This window comes from Artemia franciscana, chromosome 15, assembly GCF_032884065.1.
Source record: "Artemia franciscana chromosome 15, ASM3288406v1, whole genome shotgun sequence".
Taxonomy (NCBI): Eukaryota; Metazoa; Arthropoda; class Branchiopoda; order Anostraca; family Artemiidae; genus Artemia; species Artemia franciscana.
Genome location: NC_088877.1, coordinates 24,776,706 through 24,792,400, shown reverse-complemented (window position 1 = coordinate 24,792,400; position 15,695 = coordinate 24,776,706). Strand labels below are relative to the sequence as shown.

Here is a 15,695-nt window from a genome sequence, read left to right as displayed (position 1 = left end):
ACTTAATATAAGCATGAAATTAAAAGAACTTTAAATAAGTAGGAACTTAAAAATCACCCCTAAGGACCTAATTTAGATAGTACCCCTCATTCTCAAAAGGTGTCCATTGATCCAATAAAATTGTTTTGCTAAATGTCAAGAAGCCAGCTAACCCTGGCTATTATCGTTCTTAAGGTCATTGGCTTGAGTGTAAACTATATTAGTGATGAGCCATGTGGCATCAGTCTGCTATTTTATTATATTTTTTTTTCACCTGGCCACTTCGCATAGAAGGACGTATAGAAGAGGCCGTAGAAACTTGGGAGGGAGCTTGTTCGATTGGAAATTGAAAGTTGTGGTGCCCTTTTCGAAGTTAAAAGTGAATGGAAGACAAACCAGCCCACTCTTATACTCTCTTCTTGCTACCCTGCAATCAATGTATGGAAATTGTTTCTCTATTTCTTCTTACAGGTCTATCTTATTTCTGAGAATTAGGGGGTAACCATACTTTTTCAAATGGACATTAAAAGAATAAATTTATGCAATTGTATAAATCATACCAAGGTTAAGTTGTTTATCTCTACTTACCCAAAAATAATAAAGGTATTGTAAGTCTGGGGAGCTTACGACTAAGCAAATAATCACGTAGCATCTTGTCCTGAACCTGAGTTTCAAAAAACCAAATGTCCTGAGTTTCAGAAACCTGAAGCAAAAGGTATGCTTTTCAGACCCAAGTATCTGGATTTTCGCACCTTTTTAGTATGCGTTTTAATACAAAAACCTTGTGTATAAGGGCGTTTTTTGAATCACGCTTAGCAAGAATCACCTACATGGGGATGTGTACACATCTCTAGTTTAGTAGTGTTTTTTCTGAACCAAATACAACTGTTTCAGACTATTCGAAGATGGAAATTGTGGGGCCTAGGAAGGTACTTCCCCCATAATCTATGTTTAAAGATGTTAACATATCCCTCCCCGCTGCCGAACCGTGTTTCTTTACCATGATTTTTTTTTCTTATGTATACTCTTCTTTGGACAGTGAAACAGATATGAAATACATTCTCGCCACCTGAAAAATCGGGATATTATTTGGGAATTTCGTACTCCTCCCTTTCCGCTTTTAATTTTTAGCACTGTCTACGTATTAATATTCGTATTTTTGAAGAAGGCTTTCAGTTATTAGGACATTTCGTATTTATGCATCTTTTAGATGTTAATTATTTAATTTAAGAATTAACGACGCTTCTTGACTACTAAGGTCCCTGCGTCGGCCCTGCAGTGCATTCATGCAGCGTGAAAAAATGTTGTGCTTTGAGGGTTTGAAACTGAGTGCTCCAGATTGGAAAGCCTCGTCGTTTCCCCTACACCAGCACAAGGGTGCATCTTTTAGATGTGTTTTTAAATAAGGCAGTTTTAAATTCTGTTAATTCTTAATCTTAATCTATATATTCGTATATTAGAATATAATCTTAATTCTGTTAATTCGTATATTCTTAATCTATATATTTCATTATGAATGTTTTTCTTAGTTTATATACCTTTTGAAGCTTATGGTTTATTTTTTAGCTAAGCCGGCAATGGACAAGGAAATCGAGGAATTACAGAATTTTGCTGCAGAAAAGGGGCACAGCGAGCAGCTTCAACTATGGGATATTCCTTATTGGAGGAGGCTTAAAAAGAGGGCGCAATACAGGTTTCTATTTATACCTTTATGTTCTTTCTAGAAAAAAAATGATACAGTTTAGTTACTTTTGCTATGTTAATTTAATCTTTATAAATGTTCAATTCGCTTTGCATAACGGTCCTAGGATTGGTTTGTGGCAAGAAGGCTGATATTTTCCCCACTGGGTAGAAAGGACAAATTTAGATCTACCCAGGGTCCAGTAGTGGTTCTCTCCTCTCTTGCGCCCAGTACAAAATCTTGGTCCCCCCCCCTCCCCCCTCATCGTTCTCCTCAAAATTTATTTATTAACAAAATTCGAATACAAATATCATAAGTTAAAATTAATTAAATTCTGTCTGCTTAAATTTATCTGCAAGGAATGGTGATAAAGATAGGGGGAAAATGAAAATTTCGCATTGAATTTGCTTATAATTACTGCCAACTTCGCCCTCAACTTTATTTTAATATAAATATATTTTTTTAAACATAAAATGACTATAACCGTTAGATTGTTTATTTTACGTTTGGTGCCCCTAAAATGTTTGCACCCGGGCAAGTGCCCCTTTCCCCCCTCCCGTAAAACCGCCTCTGTCAGGGTCAGGTTTACCAATTTGACATTGTGCCGAAAACTATCTTGGGATGCCAGCATTTCTTGATATATTAGTAAATATAAAAAGCAAAGTACATAAAACAATTGCCAAGTTGTGCCCCCTGGAATCATCATAGGTCGATTTATCCCTGAGAACTGCAATTTTTCTTTTGGTTGTTTTGAAATTATGAAGCTTATTGAGCAGTACCATATTTTTGTCAGGGTTGCCTCGTTGAACCGCGACAATAAACAAAACTATCTAGCCAAATTTGTCAGCGCTTTTTCTGCAAAAACTCAAACATTAATAATCTGCTGATTATCAAGGATTTCTACAGATTCATCACCTTCACAGGGAGGCTATTCTTTCTTAAGTTGTTAGGGGTCATAAATTTTCAACTCGTTTTTTTGGTGATTTTTTACCCAGGTTTCTTTTTTTAAGTTTTGAGGCCGCTGCCACCGAAACTGCATATGAAGGTCTTATTCAATGAACATTGAATTTATGTTTTTTAGTTTATAATAAACAATTTTACTTTATATATTTTTTAAATGTAGAATTTTAGAAATATATCGAATCGTGTAAGAATCAAATTTCTTTTTAACCCTTTTTGATACTTTAAATATCCAGTATAAATTGGCATTCTAGCCCACTGACCATTAGCCCATATATCAGGCATATAGGCCACTGATAGTGGACCTCAAACATGTGTGACCTTAGGAGCCATTTAATGTTGATAATGTTATTTTGCTTGTTTTTTTTTCCGTTACTGTTTTGTTTTTAGTCGCTCTCCCTTAGGAACATGCTAGAACAAAGAGAAACATTTTTAGATTGCTCATTTATGCTCGTTTTTATGTTTTTTCGTGCTTTTGACCATTCGCCTTCAGTCCTGCCCCCTCCCTCAAGGGTCTCATATAGCCCTGGGCTATATAAAATAATAATGTAAAAAATAATGAAACTCTTATTTTACAAAACGAATTTTAACTTCTTTAACATAGTATTTCTTTTGTTCAGTATTCAGTAATCTCACTCAGAATAAACTGAGCGTTCCCGAGTCCAAACAGAGTAACCGGTTTTACAAAAGATCAGTCAGTGGAAACAACAACAAACAAAAATATTATCATGGCTATATATGATTCCATTGGGCAGGGGGGGGATGCATTGTCGGGGTAACGATATTATGCCACATACTACGCCACATTTTTCCTGACATTAGATATCCACGACAGGATGCTAAATTCACAAACCAGCCATTGGGGTTATATTCTATCACTAGAAACTTTTTCCAGTATTTTCTTCAAGATTTTGTTATATACTAATTGCGGTTGACAGTGGGTATTCCTTTTATATTATGCGGAACGTTTTCTAAAAAGATTTTCAAAATATTGTTGCATTTGTCATTTGTGCTAATCTGCAAAACTTGGATTAAGATAAGGCGTAGCCTGGTGTTTGAGGTATGCCGTCTTGTACTCACATGAGAGGCGTGTCGTACTCTTTGGCTGGGTAATTATGTTGATTTTGTGAAATATAGGCTACACCCCCCGTCTTCTGGGGAGATTATTTGATGTCATCTATACTTAGGTTTTGAGTTGAGGTGACGAGAATAACGGGTTGCAACTTCGGTCACGCTGGTAACATATACCTTGTAACTCGTAGACAAGAATATTAAAAAAATAAGCTGCTAGAAGGTCATTTAGTCCCCGTCCCCTCCACTAAAGTTTCCGTTGTGGAAAGCTGGACATTTACGTATTTTCTCATAAAAAAAAAGAATTGACTAAAGAGATAAAGGGGAATGAATATAGCTTAAATAAAATGAATAATATTAAAGTAAGTATATATAATATTAATATATATTATACAATATTAATTAATAGTTATATTAATATAATGTAATATTAGAATAAGTAAATATAGATAATTTAAAATAAGTAAATAACAAAATAAGTAAATGTTTAAAAAATTAACCGATCTAAGTATAAACACCAGGATGTATTATTCGCCCTTCATCTCCTTTTCTCTCTCTCCTCGGCTTCTCTCTTTTTTCTCCTTGTGCGTTGCTTACTATGTTTGTCTATCAATTTATGTGGCTTTAATGATATGTTTAATTCCAGTTGTGACGAAGGGGAGGTTCGAGAATACTTTCCTCTCCCTAAAGTTATTCAAGGAGTTCTTTCATTAACTGAAGAAATGTTTGGAATTACTATTCATGAAGATAAAAACGCATCTTCTTGGCATTCTGATGTGAAACTTTACAAAGTTCGTGATGAAAATGGTGAAGATCTTGGTCACTTTTATCTTGATCCATATTTAAGGTAATAAGTTTTTTTCTCGAGTTATTACCGGCGTGTCATTACCAGGGAAGGAGAATGGATGAATTTGGCAGAAAAAAAGCATATATGAACTTGGTAAATCTTTCGGAGAGTTAATTAATTCGCTTGGTGAAAGATAGATGTGCTATTCAATTCGTAATTAAATACTGTTTTCGGTTATAATGATCGATACCGTTGCAATGAATCCCAGCCCTTTCCATCCCCTAATGCCTAGAGTATTGACCTGATACAACTATAGGCTAAACACTAAGTTTATTGGTTTGGTTTTCATTCTTTTTTGTACCTCTTTCTCAACAATAGCTGGTTCATAATGCTTTTTTGAAATATTTAAGCAAAAATCCTCTCATTTAAGCAAAACTTAAGCAAAATCCTCTCATTTTGAAATGGGGGGGGGGTTCAAAAGCTACACAAAAACATCCCATTTTGAACAATTAGTGTGCAGAAATTGCAGGTCATGGAAAAGTTTTTATTGTATTTTCAAATTTATCTAAAGGTCCTCTTATACTTGCTTTTAGTTATCCTGGGAATAAGGCGTTTCTACCTTACCCGGTACTATGGATCTGTGGGACTATTGAACCGGATATAGTATCCGAGGTATCTGATTTCAACAGGTTGGACCTTTTTTTTTTTTTTTTTTTTTTTTTTTTTTTTTGGTCTTCTTGAATTTTTTCTCCCTTAGGCAATAAGACAAAAATATACTGAGTTGCTAAGATAATACTACTGCTGCTACTACAGCAACATTGCAGCACCAAACTGCCTGAGGCCACCACAGCCACGCATGCTCCTCCTCCATCCCAATCTTCCTGTGCAATAACTGTGTCGTTTACGATGATATAATTTCCTCGAGGGACTCCGCTCATCAAGGTCACCCTGCAGCGCTGTTAGCAGTCACGTTTGGGCTAGGAAAGCTAGCAAAGGTCCACCATGATGCCACTATGAGGCCATACAAGCAAGGATTTCCCTGTCGAGGGTAGGGATGGAGGAAGGAACCTATGACGGAGCGGAGACCCTAATCCATCTCACAGCACTGGAACTGCTTCAACCTTTTATACCCCGCCTATCTTCGTCAGGACTTTCATCAAGGTATAGATAATAAGATAAAAAATCATAATTTTGCTAGTGATTACGATTTTATCGTAAATATGATGACATATACACATGGAATATTACAGTAATAATAGGCTTATTGCTTTAAAGGCCCTGTGGCCATGATGCTAAAAAAATGAAAAATTCAGTTGTAGAATAATTCACACTGTGTAAACAGAACCATCACACAAAGCACATAAATCTGTTTCTGTGCTCCATTGCCAAATAAGATATTTATTTCAAGAAATTGTCTATCACATGCCCAAATGGACTCGATTCGTAATTACGAGCCAAATTAAAACTAAAACCATAATAGGCCATTAAAATGAAAAGAAGAGAGAAGCAATCTGACATCAAAAAATAAAAAAAGTTTAAACCAAAAGTTTATAAAAAAAGGACTAAAGAATTCATTAACTCCTATCAACACGAAATAAACTATCGATTCATTGATAAAACCTTCATTTGACCTGATTGTAGCTTTTTATATGGATATCCCACTTTAAATTAAGAGAAATTGTGACACTGAGTAGATTCGAGGAGGATGGTGAAATTTCAGGTGGGACAGGTTAAAAAAGAGGGGCAAGGAATCATTTCAAGCTCAGTTAAAGGGTAACTTATTGGGGCTATCGTTGATCTAGGAAGTTTGACTCGGATCTCTTAATCTAAGGCATTATGTAAAATATTGATGATACTGCTCAACAACGTAGAGATGGACGGATTAAATTAATTTTTATGGCCAGTTTCTACGGCCAGTCGTTTATCGTCAAATTTCCATCTATCAGGAAATTCCTTAGGGGTGCTATTATTCTTAATTAAAAAACTTAAAAGAGCGGGTCTTTGAGAGTACCTTGGGGTACTTCATTATGTACATAGAGGGGCTTTGAATTTGGTGTTTGGGCGAAAAAGGGGCAAAACATTTTACTTTAGTTCTCGATAAAAAGTCTACACCGGGGTGTTTTTCTCTTTTATGCCTATCATTTATGTCTATCGTCCAAATGGCTCTTTTGCTAGCGTATATAATATACATTTGAATGAAATGCCTCGAATTTAATTTACAAAAGATAATATATATATTTCGTAATTTTTAGTTTTATAAAATTTACAGGCCAGGAGCAAAATTGCTTTCAAGAAGTCAAAAGGGCTGGGTGATACCCGAGCGACCCTTTTCTGCCCTGAATCGTATGAAGCCCTCGGCGACACTGGTTTTCAACTTTCCTCCTCCCCTCCATGGACTACCCTCTCTGTTGACGTTTGAGGAAGTACAAGCCATTTTCAAAAATGTAAGAATCCTTTTTTTCATATTTTTCTTGTCGGTCTCTGATGTCTACTTCCAGAAAAAAATGTTATGTCTTCTTTCTTCATTTTTAATTCTGATGTCTACTTTCAGATAGGCTTCCTTGAAAAGTTTTCTTATGGCAAAAGATACAAAATCTTAGAAGATTGATTAGGCAAAAAGAGCTTAATGTTAGTTACCTTTGCAGCAAGTCTTTGAAAATAAAAGTCTTTAAAGAAAAAAAGGTTCTCTTAGAGTTCTCAAAAACGAAAATCGGGCGAAAAAACAAACTGTGAAATAGCAATAACAAAATGCAAGCTCGGGAATTTTTTTTAGCATCGTCAACTTAGCTGAAGATAAGCTTAACTTAGTCAACTTAGTCAACTAAGTTGACTAAGAAAAAGACCATGTCAATAAGTCAACTTAGCTAAGAAAGTCAATTGTTCCACACACGGTCGTTGCTCTTAGCGCTGGTAGAAACCAACAGGAAGCTATCTGGTCTAGGAAAGGTGTCAGTGGTCTGACCTCTAAGCACAACCAGAGTAGACCAAGCTCAAAATGGGTATCAGGAGAAATCTGAAGAATATAAATACGATAGTAAGCAATGTTTCATTCAAATAATGAATATACAAACGTCGTTGCTCTTAGCGCTGGTAGAAACCAATAGGAAAGTATTTAATTTGAAAAATAGGTGAGTGGTGTGATCAGTAAGCTCAGCTCAGCCAAGCCCAGTTGTTATGATTCTTGATAATAACTGTCGTGGCTTCTCTGTCACTCTTTATAGCATAGGAACAAAGCACTCTGCTATGTTGCCAATTTTTGAATATTGCGATAATTTTCAACAGCCACCATGCAGTTTTCTAGAGAAATTTTCTAATAATACTGGTTTTTTTTTGTTTTTGTTTTTTTTTTTTTGCTCGTGAAACTGGAATTGTTTGTAAAACTGTTAACTAAAAAGTTCGGCTAAGAGACTGAGAAATGGATTAAAGGAAAAAATAGTTATACAAACTTTGGGGGGGAGGGTATTTAGGGTAGGGCTGTGTGTTTTAGTCAGTGTTTCAATAGCTTCAGATCGATTGGCTATATCAGAATTTTCACTCGCTGGAATTTGACCCTTTTTGTCCAAAATTGTTGTCTTATGGCAGAAAATTGCACTTCGTTGTGCCGCTTGTGACTTAAAAATTTATACAACTGTTGATTCCCGTTCAAAAGAGCCCTCTTGGGATAATTACTATTTCCGATTTGATACGATTGCCTCTGAGGGAAAAGAGGAGAAAAAAGGCAAACACAATGATAACGTTACACATGTTAAAATGTGCTTTTCCTTGGTTTTCAAAAATGGTGAACTATAGACCTCTAGTAGAGGGTTTTCGACCATGAAAAATAGATTGGCTATCTCAGAATATAATGTTTATTTTTTGGTCTTATTTTTAGCCAAAATTTGTTTTCTGCGGCAGAAAACGGCACTTTATTGTATTGCAAATATTTTCGTCACTAAAGAAAAGCACTAAATATTTCAGTCTCTGTGCAAGTGAGTCGTCTTTCAGTATTCTACGACCACTGTCACTGGCACGATCGGCCCTATTTAAAATAAAGAAAGAAAAGTACACATCGCTGTTCCCCGTGCAAAAATGTGACTTTCCTTCGTTTTCAATATTCCTCTGGTCAAAGGTTTTTGACAATGGTTATTTCAGTTGTATATTTTTCATATCAATTTAATGTCCTGTCTTAGCTGTTTCGGGCTCTTTCAAAATAAAAAAAAAATCATGATTAAAAATCACTTTTCAGTTGATTATAAGATACTATTTCCGATTTGGTGGCATTTAGGAAATATTCTTCACTAGACATTTACCCATTTAATAAACCCGTTTTGATTTTCGTTTACATCTGGTTTAATTTTGGTTACTATGGGGTTCAGTTTGCTATTTATTAGGTTGGAATGTTTAGGACTTTCACAAGACAACAGTTAGCATTTTTTAGAAAGTATTTCTTGCTTTTTTTTCTTTCTTTTGGTCTTTGTTTTCATCATCTCTCTGTTTTATTTTCTTCTTTGTTTTAGATGTTTAATCTAATTCTTCCTTTTTTTATTGTTGGCGAAGCCTTCCCGGACTGAAAGCCAAAATATATAGGCGTTAGTATTATATATTGTGTCATTATCTGAATTAACAATGTTTTTTCAACTGAAAGTAAGGAGCAACATCAAAACTTAAAACGAAATTATTACGTATATGAAAGGAGTTTCCCCTTCCACTGGACCTTGCTCTTCACTCTAAAGTTTTGATTTTTTGTCCTAATTCTTTAAGAACCATTCCTGAAATACAATGACGGTTTAATTAGAACAATAAGCTTTGTTCTAAAATTCTATAAAAAAAAATTAGCATAAGGAGCGAGGTCTTAAGGAGGAGGCAACCCCTTCATATGCTTAATAATTTCTGTTCGTTTTAAGGTTTGAGGTTACTCCTTAGTTTCAGTTGAAAAACTTGTTTTTTTATTTAATTACTTACAGATTGTATTTGTTAATGGGAAACATACGAAACAAGTTTTTCAAAGAAAAGTAAAGAACCTCATTAAACAAAAATGAGCAGAAATCTAGTCTAATAATCCTCAAAGTAAAAACTATGGAGTCTACTAGAAACAAAAACAAAAATATATATAAAAAAAAGCTTCTATGAAAAAGACCATGTCAATAAAAAATGAACAGAAATTAATTGAAACAAAATTTCTACGAAACAAGTTTGTTAAGAATAGTAAAGAGCCTCGTTAAGCCAAAAATGAGTAGAAATAAATTCAAATAATTTTCCAAATCAATAAATGAATTAAACCAAAAAATGAACAGAAATTACCATAAATAACCGATTCAAACTCAAAACAAGCAAAAATTAACATGAGTAGGGCTGAGCCCTCAAGACCAGAACATAATTTGCAATTTATTGAAAACAAAATACATTTTAAATGTTTTCACGTTTTTGACTTTAACAAATAAAGAAGTATTAAGGCAATGAGGAATAAATATCAGAATATGTTTATCAAACTTACAATACACGGTTATTCGTTTTTGTTTTAGTAAAGTGCAAACTATGTTCTAGTCTTGAAAAGACTCGGGTGTTATCAGCCATACTCATCTTCATTTTGATCGTTTTGAGTTTGCCTAGACTATCGTTTGTAATTTCTGTTAGTTTTTGCTTCAATAGTTTACAAACTCGTAGAATTTGACAACGCTCTCGTTCGTAAAAACCTAAACATTAAGAATTTGTTGATTCTTAAAGCCAACTTTCAAAGGATAGCTAAACCTTCTTAAATTAATTGGTGCCATATGTTTTAGCTTAATTTTGATGATTGTTCGCCTACATTTTTCTTCTTCTTCAATTTTTTTTTCAATTTTGAGCCCACTACTGCCAAAAATTGCAGAAGTACACATGGAAGTCTTTGCAACAAAAATGGATTTGAGTTTTTTTTCTAAGCTTTTTAGGTACTTCTGGTGTCTGAATTCCTCTTTTTTCCCGTTTCTTAGCACTTTTCAACGAAACTAAAAAAAAAACTCGAATAGAATTCTCAAATTTGGAAAGCCTTATTTTCCACGGGGAGTATTTTCCCCGGGGGGTATTTTCTGCGGGGTGTATTTTCCACGGAGGGGGTATTTTTCTTTTTTCTGCGGGAGGATTTTTTTTGGAGGGGGGTAAACGCCGGCCACCTTCTCTACCACCAACCGACTTCCTCATATAACGAATTCTTTGATCTTCTGGAGGAGGAGCTTGAGAAGTTGTTTTGAATCTCCTGTGTTTTCTTGTGGGTAATCTAAACGTTGACCTGATTGAAATAAATGCAAAGAGCATCCGACTACTGAATATTTTCATATCATTTGGATTACTTTCATCAATCAACATAACAACGGGGGTCACGGATACATCCGCGACAGGTATTGACAATATATTCTCTAATGTCGACTTTCTTCCCCCCGTGTTGTTGATAGTGACACTTTTGACCATTTTGGTGTGTTTCTAGACATGCTGTTCCTCTAGGAAATAGTCGTAGGTTAAAGAATATGTAAATGAAACAATGCTCTTGTGTTAAAAGAATGTTTTATCTCAAATGAATTGGGATAATATTTTATCAATTGCATCTAATAATATATTTTATCAATTGCATCTAATAATAAAGAGAGGTTTAATTTGTTTTACTAGATTATCCAACTTGAATTAGAAAAGCATTGTCAAAAGAAAAAAGGACGGAGTAAGACAATCCCAAAGAAGCTATGGGTCACTGCATACTTTCTAAAAATGATGCGTATTAGAGACCAACTTTACAAAAAAAAAATCAATCATAAATGTGATTTAAACTATAGAATATATAATAATTATCGCAATGCTCTGAATCGATTATTAAGGAAAGCAAAAAAAAGAGAATTTTACTCGAGGAAGTATAGGGATGTCCGGCAAAAACATGGCGCATGATTAAAGAAGTACTTCTCAGCGGTAGGAAAGCGTTTTGCTGAAGGAATCTTTCCGATGTTTCGTGATCCAAGCATTTTTGACTACCTTTTTTGGTCATTTTGGATCGGAGGTTTCAAAGTATTTAGCACCTGTATCGTTAAGTGATATGAAACAGGTCATCTACAAAATGAAAAGTGGTGCCTCTGGTAATGTCATATCGTTAAGAGTGGTCAAAAGTATTCTGTCACTAATCTAGTAGCCACTTTCGTCCCTAATTAATTCTGCATTGAAAGGGTTTTTTTCCGTCTTGTTTTAAAGTAGCTCGTGACTCCTGTTCATAAGGGTGGCGAGACAAATAATTTAGGAATTATAGGCCGATTTCTGTTCTTCCTGTACTATCACATGTTTTAGAGAGGTGCTTTGCTGCTCGTCTTTTTGCATATTTATAGCGTTGTAATGTGTTAAATCCTACCCAATTCAACATGGTTGCACAACAGAAAAAGCGGTTGCCTATCTAAGCAGCTTAGTCAATCAAGCGCTGGATGAAGGTTACAAGGGTTACTTATGTTCAAGCATAATAATAATAATTTATCTTTATGTTTCTCAGGCATGTTTCAGGTTAGATCGTATTGCCACAAATATAATACTCGAACAAGGAAGGTGCTGCTACTCCAATTGCCATCACTACAGAGTCTAAGTTCTCCTTTATTTATAGAAGAATAAATGTATGGACTAACAATAATATGATAATTAATTATATAAAGTGGTTTAAAGAATTTACGAACAAAGTCTAGGAAAAAATGTATCCTATTAATGAGTTCTAAGGTATTATTCGTCATTTTTTCTCTTCTTCTTTTTTGTTGTTTGAGGTGTATGAAGGAGTATTGTGGATTATTTGGATAGTTTTTTCTTCTTTTCTATATATATATATATATATATATATATATATATATATATATATATATATATATATATATATATATATATATATATATATATATATATATATATATATATATATTATATATGGCACATACGCAGGAAATACTTTTCTTCTTTTCTATATATATATATATATATATATATATATATATATATATATATATATATATATATATATATATATATATATATATACATATTATATATGGCACATACGCAGGAAATACCCCCCGAAATTCTGTGAAATGTTTAATTTCCCCATGGTTTTTTGGGATTTCTGGCAAAAGTAGGATATTTATTAAGAATCTAGATAAATATGTGAAGCCTTTTTTGGAGGATTTTACAGCATGCAATTATCCGGTCAAGTCACTGCCCAATTATTAACCCATTATCTGTCTAACTTTTTACCCTCTTTGAAGTAATTAGCAATTAGAGAGTTTGCTTTCCACAGCAAAATAGTATTATCCTTGATATTAGGGCGTTTATCCCCCCTTTTCAGGATAAAGTACAGCTTTTAATGGATCAGTTTAGGAAACTATCATCTTTCATTAAAATCTGCGTTTTTGCAATAGAAGAACTACCCCCCACGGCACCCATATTTCACTGTTAACCCCAAAATTTCCCTTTCAGTGGGATATAATAGATTAATCCACTGGTTCTAAATCGCTATGAACATAATCTGAGCCTAAAATGTACTTTTGAGGCTTCAGTTCAGTCTTCTTCCCACCATCCCCTACAATATTACAGATTAAAGTTAATCTGTATTTTCCGATATACGTGCTTTTTGCATTACTAAATAAAAATTACTAAATAAACGCCCCTAGGACAACTTACCTTTGCAAGTTCATGGGCAGGCTAGAAGATTTAGTTGAATAACTTTGTTTTTCATGCATTATATATATATATATATATATATATATATATATATATATATATATATATATATATATATATATATATGCATGTTTTAAAGTTCTATTTTTGTTAAATTCAACTAACTAACTAAAACTCAAAAGGAAAAATATTCTCGCTGTAGCCTTGAAAGATGTCAAAAACTTGAATTCCTAGTTTGAACTCATTTTATAATTGCCTTAGTTCAGTCGTTTTTATTTTCAGGTTGGTTTTGTAATGCAACTTCTTTTGACTAAATCGCCCTATCATGAGATCAACCCTATTAATAACGCCCCCTGGGAGGCAGTTGAAGCTCCAGGGGAATTTTTCCAACTACTTTCCATGGATGCTACCATTATTGAGAGAATCTCCAGCCATTTTGAGAGTGGATATTCTATTCCAGCTGACATAGTTAACAAATTGGTGAATTCTCAAAGACATATGTCTGCGTTTGACCTGTGCAATGAAATGTATTTGGCACATTTTGATTTAGAATGTTACTCTTCGTAAGTATTAGTTTGAAATTTGAAGTGTTTAGCATAAAAAGTCGACCGTTGTTGATAAACAGAGAAAGAGAAATAAAGATGTGTTTCCTTTTGCGACTCTCTGGAGCAGTGTTTCCTAATACAAAATAGAATTTGTTCTTTCGGTTGAATTATTTTCCGGACATTGTAGTGAATCTCATAGTCGTCATCAATAGCATTAATGGAGGGGACTCCTCCCCCCCCCCCAATTGATTTGTGCTTTGATTGCGAAAATCACCTTTTTGGGGCATTTGTATGGAAAAATGAATCTGTTATATTTTCGTTGATTTTTTTTTTTTAAATCTCCCCCCTCAAATATTAAAAAATATGCTTGCACAACCCCCCCCCCCTCCCCTTCGCCCTAATTTTTCTTGAATTGACACCTCTAGTCGTATTAGCTACTGTGGATTCTTTCTATGGGTGTATTTGAGTACTCAGAAAATTGGACCTATAACATTTAGGTCAGGGCCATAACCCTCTAGATAAAAAGGAAGTGTAGAAATGGTTTGAAAATATGTTAATTAAAAGTAATAAGGACATAAAAACATAAAATTTTGCCTCTGGACCCATTTTAGGTGTTTTCACACCTGACCGACACGATTTTCTAAGATTTTTGGGAGACTATTTTAAGATTATGAAATTTTTAGGGTAATGTAACATTTGTGTCAGTGTTTTCACATTGGACTTTGAAAATAATCAGGCAAACTTTTTTTTTTTTTTAATTTGCCAACGCTTCTCGTCGGTAATGATTCAAACAAATTCAAACTACAGTTTCAAACTATGATTACCATCTTGAATAATTCAAACTGCGTTTAATCGTGAAAACAAAAAAGTAAAACAAACAAGCTAACCCTGCGTTCAATAAGGTCTATTTCAATTAATTTTTGTCATTTTTAGTTTCAATAAGACAATAAACTCTGTTGAAGATGAGAAATATTTGAAACGCTGTTTGTGTGTACAAATTTTAAAATTAGGAACCTGTTGATTCCTAAATTCAAATACACCTTCAAAAGAAGGCTTCCCTTTATTATGCTATTTGGTTGCACATGTTTTTTGGGCAAGTTCTTCACTCATGTTCTTTTTTTTTAATTCGGCTCCCGCTATTGCCAAAAACTTGATATGCAGTTTTGTTGTCAAAACTTTAATTTTCGATTGTTTTAGGTATTTAAATTTGTTTTGGTATTTAAGGTTGTTTGGGTATTTGAGGTTGTTTGGGTATTTAAGGATGTTTAGGTATTTAAGGTTGTTGAGGTATTTAAGGTTGCTTGGGTATTTGAGGTTGTTTTCGGTATTTAAGCCTGTTTAGGTATTTAAGGTTGTTGTGGTATTTAAGGCTGTTTGAGCATTTAAAGCTGTTTAGATATCTAAGGTTGCTAAATTTCTTAGGTTGTTTAGGTATTTAAGGCTGTTTGGGTATTTAAGGCTGTGTAGGTATTTAAGGTTGTTTAGGTATTTAAGATTGTTTAGGTATCTAAGGTTTTTTAGGTATTTAAGATTGTTTAGGTATCTAAGGCTGTTTGGATATTTAAGGTTCTTTATTATGTATTTAAGGTTGTTGAGGTTATTTAATGTTGTTAAATATCTAAGGTTGTTTGGGTATTTAAGGCTGTTTAGGTATTTGAGGTTGTTAAGTATCTAAGGTTGTTTCCGTATTTAAGGCTGTTCGGGTACTTAAGGCTTTTTTGTTATTTAAAGCCGTTTAGATATTTAAGATTGTTTGTATATTTTAGGTTGTCTGGGTATTCAAATTTGTTTGAGTAATAAAGGTTGTTTAGATATTTTAGGTTTTTTAGATATCTGGGGTTGTTAGCATATTTAAGATGGCTGGATTATTTCAGGTTGTTCAGATATTTAAGGTTGTATGGGTATTTGAGGTTTTTTGGGTATTTAAGAATGTTTAGGTATTTAAGGCTGTTTAGGTATCTAAGGTTGTTTGGGTATTTGAAGTTGCTTGGGTCATAAAGACTGTTTAGGTATTTGAGATTGTTTAGGT

General features: G+C 33.8%; 1 protein-coding gene across 1 annotated transcript in view; it reads left to right on the top strand.

Annotated features, from left to right (window-relative positions):
- The window catches only part of LOC136036235 (uncharacterized), an 87,755-nt gene that overhangs the window by 68,775 nt on the left and 3,285 nt on the right, over nt 1–15,695 (top strand). Inside the window, exons 9-12 of the mRNA XM_065718332.1 lie at nt 1,546–1,672; nt 4,338–4,538; nt 6,748–6,922; nt 13,404–13,684. Of these exons, the coding sequence (XP_065574404.1) occupies nt 1,546–1,672; nt 4,338–4,538; nt 6,748–6,922; nt 13,404–13,684 (784 nt within the window). The remainder of the gene's footprint in view (nt 1–1,545; nt 1,673–4,337; nt 4,539–6,747; nt 6,923–13,403; nt 13,685–15,695) is intronic.